We start from the raw sequence: 7,500 nt of genomic DNA, 5'->3' as shown, positions 1-7,500 counted from the left end.
GAAGATAGAGGTGTTTCTAGAGATAGAGGTGTTTCTAGAGATAGAGGTGTTTCTAGAGAGAGAGGAAGATAGAGGTGTTTCTAGAGATAGAGGTGTTTCTAGAGATAGAGGAAGATAGAGGTGTTTCTAGAGATAGAGGTGTTTCTAGAGATAGAGGTGTTTCTAGAGAGAGAGGAAGATAGAGGTGTTTCTAGAGATAGAGGTGTTTCTAGAGATAGAGGAAGATAGAGGTGTTTCTAGAGATAGAGGAAGATAGAGGTGTTTCTAGAGATAGAGGTGTTTCTAGAGATAGAGGAAGATAGAGGTGTTTCTAGAGATAGAGGAAGATAGAGGTGTTTCTAGAGATAGAGGAAGATAGAGGTGTTTCTAGAGATAGAGGAAGATAGAGGTGTTTCTAGAGATAGAGGTGTTTCTAGAGATAGAGGAAGATAGAGGTGTTTCTAGAGATAGAGGAAGATAGAGGTGTTTCTAGAGATAAGAGGTGTTTCTAGAGATAGAGGATAGAAATAGAGGTGTTTCTAGAGATAGAGGATAGAAATAGAGGTGTTTCTAGAGATAGAGGTGTTTCTAGAGATAGAGGTGTTTCTAGAGATAGAGGAAGATAGACGTGTTTCTAGAGATAGAGGTGTTTCTAGAGATAGAGGAAGATAGAGGTGTTTCTAGAGATAGAGATGTTTCTAGAGATAGAGGAAGATAGACGTGTTTCTAGAGATAGAGGTGTTTCTAGAGATAGAGGAAGATAGAGGTGTTTCTAGAGATAGAGGAAGATAGAGGTGTTTCTAGAGATAGAGGAAGATAGAGGTGTTTCTAGAGATAGAGGTGTTTCTAGAGATAGAGGAAGATAGAGGTGTTTCTAGAGATAAGGTGCTTCTAAAGATAAGAGGTGTTTCTAGAGATAGAGGATAGAAATAGAGGTGTTTCTAGAGATAGAGGATAGAAATAGAGGTGTTTCTAGAGATAGAAACAGAGGAAGATAGAGGTGTGTGTATATGTATTATTGTGTGTGTGTGTGTGTGTGTGTGTGTGTGTGTGTGTACCTGAAAGCGGATGGAGACCACCACCCCACAGACCTCCTCCCCCACCATGAACTGCTCCCCCACCATGGCCAGGATGATGTTCTCCCAGAAGCGCGACGCCAGCCCCTTCCTCAGACGGATGATCCACTTCCCCCCGCTCTTATTGGCCTCGTCCTGCACACACACACACAATAACATTATACACACACACACACAATAACATTATACACACACACACACACACACACACACACACACTAACACACAATAACATTATACATACATACATACACACACAATAACATTATACATACACACACACACACAATAACATTATACATACATACACACACACACACAATAACATTATACACACATTATACAATAACATTGTACAATGTTATTGTGTGTGTGTGTGTGTGTGTATAATGTTACACAATAACATGACACACGAACACACAATAACATTATATATATATATATACACACACACACAATAACATTATACAGACACAATAACATGATACACACACACACAATATAACATTATACACATACACACACACACACACACACACACACACACACACACACACAGAGACACACACACAGAGACACACACAGAGAGACAGACACACACACACACACACAGACACACACACACACCTCCCACATGGGTTTGATGCCCTCCTTGAACAGGTGGAAGTCGCTGTGACCCGTCAGGTCTCCGGGTCGGACCAGGTGACTGTACAGCTTCCAGAACTGCTCCACCTGCACCAATCACAGCACAGCCTCAACCTCAGCCAATCACAGCACAGCCTCACTATCAACCAGTCACAGCACAGTATCACTCTGTCACAGGTCAGACCATAATATGTTGTGTGTGTGTGTGTTTGTGTGTGTGTGTGAGTGTGTGTGTCTCTGTGTTTGTGTGTGTGTATCATGTTAGTGTGTGTCTGTCTCTGTCTGTCTGTCTGTCTGTCTGTCTGTCTGTGTGTGTGTGTGTGTGTGTGTGTGTGTGTGTGTGTGTGTGTGTGTGTGTGTGTGTGTGTGTGTGTGTACCGAGGCCACAGTGCCGATCTGTCTGATGTTCTGTTCGTAGCTCTGTGTGTTGGCAGGTCGGCTGGGCGTCCGGCGGGAGTACCAGAAGGTGTAGTTATACTGGAGGGGGTGTTCTCCTGACCCCGCACTCACCTACACACACACACAGAGACACAGAGACACAGAGACACACACACACACACACACACACAGACACACACAGACACACACAGACACACACAGACACAGACACACACACACACACACACACACACACACACACACACACACACACAGAGACACATTAGCGTTAGTGGTGTGGGGGGGCGTGGCGTGGACGGCGGTCGGCTGGTCTGTCATTGGGACAGTATCTAAGGACAGGTGCAGCCACATGTCCTCTGAGTTAGGGTTAGGACAGGTATCTAAGGGTTAGGGTTAGGACAGGTATCTAAGGGTTAGGGTTAGGGTTAGGACAGGTATCTAAGGACAGGTGCAGCCACATGTCCTCTGAGTTACTCGGTTCCCATGGCGACCGGTCTCCGTCTGGATCAAACGCTTCCGGTGGTTCCTGTTGATGCTGTTCTCCTTCCTGAACGTCAGCGGGAGGTTCTGACCGGGTTCTCCCACTGACCTCTGACCTTCCCCAGCAGTGAACCACGCCTGAGCTTCAACTCCTCGCTCTCCGATGGCTCCTCTGGGGGTGGCAGGTAGCCTAGAGGTCAGAGGTCAGAGAGCAGGTCGCTGATTGGACCCCCAGGAGGGCGGTGGAGGTGAGCTGGTATCACATTCCTACAATTGATGAGAATTGATTGCATGTCCAAATAAACAGTCTTCTTCTTCTTCTTCTTCTTCTTCTTCTTCTTCTTCACTGGAGGACACGTTGAAACAGCATCTGAGGTTTAATGAGTCTGGGACCCGGTGGGATGGACCGTCTGTCACGCAGCGAGGGTTAGGGTGAGACAGGGTTAGGGTGAGACAGGGTTAGACAGGGTTAGGGTGAGACAGGGTTAGACAGGGTTAGACAGGGTTAGGGTGAGACAGGGTTAGGGTGAGACAGGGTTAGGGTTAGACAGGGTTAGGGTGAGACAGGGTTAGGGTGAGACAGGGTTAGGGTTAGACAGGGTTAGGGTGAGACAGGGTTAGGGTTAGACAGGGTTAGAGGGTTAGGGTTAGACAGGGTTAGGGTTAGAGGGTTAGACAGGGTTAGACAGGTTTAGAGGGTTAGGGTTAGACAGGGTTAGGGTTAGAGGGTTAGGGTTAGACAGGGTTAAGGTTAGAGGGTTAGACAGGGTTAGGGTTAGACAGGGTTAGGGTTAGACAGGGTTAGGGTTAGACAGGGTTAGGGTTAGAGGGTTAGACAGGGTTAGGATTAGAGGGTTAGACAGGGTTAGGGTTAGACAGGGTTAGGGGTAGACAGGGTTAGGGGTAGAGGGTTAGACAGGGTTAGGATTAGAGGGTTAGACAGGGTTAGGGTTAGACAGGGTTAGGGGTAGACAGGGTTAGGGTTAGAGGGTTAGACAGGGTTAGGGTGAGACAGGGTTAGGGTTAGAGGGTTAGACAGGGTTAGGGTTAGACAGGGTTAGGGTTAGACAGGGTTAGGGTTAGACAGGGTTAGGGTTAGAGGGTTAGACAGGGTTAGGGTTAGACAGGGTTAGGGTTAGACAGGGTTAGGGTTAGAGGGTTAGACAGGGTTAGGGTTAAACAGGGTTAGGGTTTGGGTTAGACAGGGTTAGAGGGTTAGGGTTAGACAGGGTTAGGGTGAGACAGGGTTAGGGTTAGAGGGTTAGACAGGGTTAGGGTTAGACAGGGTTAGGGTTAGAGGGTTAGACAGGGTTAGGGTTAGACAGGGTTAGAGGGTTAGGGTTAGACAGGATTAGGGTTAGACAGGGTTAGGGTTAGAGGGTTAGGGTTAGACAGGGTTAGGGTTAGACAGGGTTAGACAGGGTTAGGGTTAGACAGGGTTAGGGTTAGACAGGGTTAGGGTTAGACAGGGTTAGGGTTACAGGGTTAGACAGGGTTAGGGTTAGAGGGTTAGACAGGGTTAGGGTTAGACAGGGTTAGGGTTACAGGGTTAGACAGGGTTAGGGTTAGAGGGTTAGACAGGGTTAGGGTTAAACAGGGTTAGGGTTAGACAGGGTTAGAGGGTTAGGGTTAGACAGGGTTAGGGTGAGACAGGGTTAGGGTTAGACAGGGTTAGGGTTAGACAGGGTTAGGGTTACAGGGTTAGACAGGGTTAGGGTTAGAGGGTTAGACAGGGTTAGGGTTAGACAGGGTTAGGGTTACAGGGTTAGACAGGGTTAGGGTTAGAGGGTTAGACAGGGTTAGGGTTAAACAGGGTTAGGGTTAGACAGGGTTAGAGGGTTAGGGTTAGACAGGGTTAGGGTGAGACAGGGTTAGGGTTAGACAGGGTTAGGGTTAGAGGGTTAGACAGGGTTAGGGTTAGGGTTAGACAGGGTTAGAGGGTTAGGGTTAGACAGGGTTAGACAGGGTTAGGGTTAGACAGGGTTAGGGTTAGACAGGGTTAGGGTTAGACAGGGTTAGTCAGGGTTAGTGTTAGGGTCAGAGGGTTAGGGTTAGACAATGTTAGGGTTAGACAGGGTTAGTCAGGGTTAGTGTTAGGGTCAGAGGGTTAGGGTTAGACAGTGTTAGGGTTAGACAGGGTTAGGGTTAGAGGGTTAGGGTTAGACAGGGTTCGGGTTAGAGGGTTAGGGTTAGACAGGGTTGGGGTTAGACAGGGTTAGACAGGGTTAGGGTTAGACAGGGTTAGGGTGAGACAGGGTTAGGGTTAGACAGGGTTAGGGTTAGAGGGTTAGACAGGGTTAGGGTTAGAGGGTTAGACAGGGTTAGGGTTAGACAGGGTTAGGGTTAGACAGGGTTAGAGGGTTAGGGTTAGACAGGGTTAGACAGGGTTAGGGTTAGACAGGGTTAGGGTTAGACAGGGTTAGACAGGGTTAGGGTTAGACAGGGTTAGGGTTAGACAGGGTTAGGGTTAGACAGGGTTAGGGTTAGACAGGGTTAGACAGGGACAGGGTTAGTGTTAGACAGGGTTAGAGTTAGACAGGGTTAGGGTTAGACAGGGTTAGGGTTAGACAGGGTTAGCGTTAGACAGGGTTAGACAGGGACAGGGTTAGACAGGGACAGGGTTAGACAGGGACAGGGTTAGACAGGGACAGGGTTAGACAGGGACAGGGTTAGACAGGGACAGGGTTAGACAGGGACAGGGTTAGACAGGGTCAGGGTCAGGGTTAGAGGCTTAGGGTTAGACAGGGTTAGGGTTAGACAGGGTTAGGGTTAGACAGGGTTAGGGTTAGACAGGGTTAGGGTTAGGGTTAGACAGGGTCAGGGTTAGAGGCTTAGGGTTAGACAGGGTCAGGGTTAGAGGCTTAGGGTTAGACAGGGTTAGGGTTAGACAGGGTTAGGGTTAGACAGGGTTAGGGTTAGACAGGGTTAGGGTTAGACAGGGTCAGGGTTAGACAGGGTCAGGGTTAGACAGGGTTAGGGTTAGACAGGGTTAGGGTTAGACAGGGTTAGGGTTAGGGTTAGACAGGGTTAGGGTTAGACAGGGTTAGGGTTAGACAGGGTCAGGGTTAGACAGGGTCAGGGTTAGACAGGGTTAGGGTTAGGGTTAGACAGGGTTAGGGTTAGACAGGGTTAGGGTTAGACAGGGTCAGGGTTAGACAGGGTCAGGGACTTAGGGTTGATGGGATGGACCGTCTGTCACACAGCGAGGAGCTCATCAGTCGTTCTGAACCGGGAAACGGCGTTCAGAGGCACATGTGACGTCACGTTAACTTGTGGAGGTGGTCATGTGACCACTAGTGTTGAGTTCGCACACACATCTAGTATCTGTAGTCATTAATGTTACTAGTCTCGTATCTGGAGAGACATTGTTACTTCATGTACGTAAAGCGAGACGTCTTGACGGGTTTTTCAGAATGTGACTTTCTGTGAATGTGTTGATGATTGAATGATGAAAACCACATCCACTGGATTACAATTCAGCATTAACCCAACTCTGCTGACCCTAACCCTAACCCAACTCTGCTGACCCTAACCCTAACCCAACTCTGCTGACCCTAACCCTAACCCAACTCTGCTGACCCTAACCCTAACCCAACTCTGCTGACCCTAACCCTAACCCAACTCTGCTGACCCTAACCCTAACCCTAACCCAACTCTGCTGACCCTAACCCTAACCCAACTCTGCTGACCCTAACCCTAACCCAACTCTGCTGACCCTAACCCTAACCCAACTCTGCTGACCCTAACCCTAACCCAACTCTGCTGACCCTAACCCTAACCCAACTCTGCTGACCCTAACCCTAACCCTAACCCAACTCTGCTGACCCTAACCCTAACCCAACTCTGCTGACCCTAACCCTAACCCAACTCTGCTGACCCTAACCCAACTCTGCTGACCCTAACCCTAACCCAACTCTGCTGACCCTAACCCAACTCTGCTGACCCTAACCCTAACCCAACTCTGCTGACCCTAACCCTAACCCAACTCTGCTGACCCTGACCCTAACCCAACTCTGCTGACCCTAACCCAACTCTGCTGACCCTAACCCTAACCCAACTCTGCTGACCCTAACCCTAACCCAACTCTGCTGACCCTAACCCAACTCTGCTGACCCTAACCCTAACCCAACTCTGCTGACCCTAACCCTAACCCAACTCTGCTGACCCTGACCCTAACCCAACTCTGCTGACCCTAACCCAACTCTGCTGACCCTAACCCAACTCTGCTGACCCTAACCCTAACCCAACTCTGCTGACCCTAACCCTAACCCAACTCTGCTGACCCTAACCCTAACCCAACTCTGCTGACCCTAACCCAACTCTGCTGACCCTGACCCTAACCCAACTCTGCTGACCCTAACCCTAACCCAACTCTGCTGACCCTAACCCAACTCTGCTGACCCTAACCCTAACCCTAACCCAACTCTGCTGACCCTAACCCAACTCTGCTGACCCTAACCCTAACCCTAACCCTAACCCAACTCTGCTGACCCTAGACGTCAGAGGACTGGCGGTGACGTCAGAGGACTGGCGGTGATGTACTGACCTTGTTGCTGCGTCGGTTGTTGCTGATGACGTCAGCGTCGGCGCGGTCCTCCCTGGTCACCTCCTCCTGCTCCTCCACCTCCTCATCCTTCAGACTGAGACAACAACACTTAGAACCACAACCACCATCACAACAACCACAACCACCATCACAACAACCACAACTACAATCACCATCACAACACTCAGAACCACAACCACAACCACAACAACAACCACCATCACAACAACCACAACCACCATCACAACAACCACAACCACCATCACAACAACAACCACCATCACAACAACCACAACCACAACAACAACCACCATCACAACAACCACAACACTCAGAACCACAACCACAACAACAATCACAACCACAAACACACTC

The 7,500-nt window shown here is 49.0% G+C and overlaps 1 protein-coding gene across 2 annotated transcripts in view; it reads right to left on the bottom strand.

Moving 5' to 3' along the window:
• Positions 1-7,500, bottom strand: part of eif4e2rs1 (eukaryotic translation initiation factor 4E family member 2 related sequence 1) — a 10,232-nt gene that overhangs the window by 1,898 nt on the left and 834 nt on the right. Inside the window, exons 2-5 of one of the 2 annotated variants that reach the window (XM_083697645.1) lie at positions 7,126-7,219; positions 2,079-2,210; positions 1,683-1,787; positions 1,038-1,190 (exon numbers count right to left, since the gene is read on the bottom strand). In XM_083697645.1, coding sequence (XP_083553771.1) covers positions 1,038-1,190; positions 1,683-1,787; positions 2,079-2,210; positions 7,126-7,219 — 484 coding nt within the window. The remainder of the gene's footprint in view (positions 1-1,037; positions 1,191-1,682; positions 1,788-2,078; positions 2,211-7,125; positions 7,220-7,500) is intronic. The other variant, XM_083697646.1, reaches the window with a different exon arrangement.

Source organism: Argentina silus (genome assembly GCF_951799395.1).
Source record: "Argentina silus genome assembly, contig: scaffold_137, whole genome shotgun sequence".
Lineage (NCBI taxonomy): Eukaryota > Metazoa > Chordata > Actinopteri > Argentiniformes > Argentinidae > Argentina > Argentina silus.
This window is presented reverse-complemented; position numbering and strand designations above follow the sequence as displayed.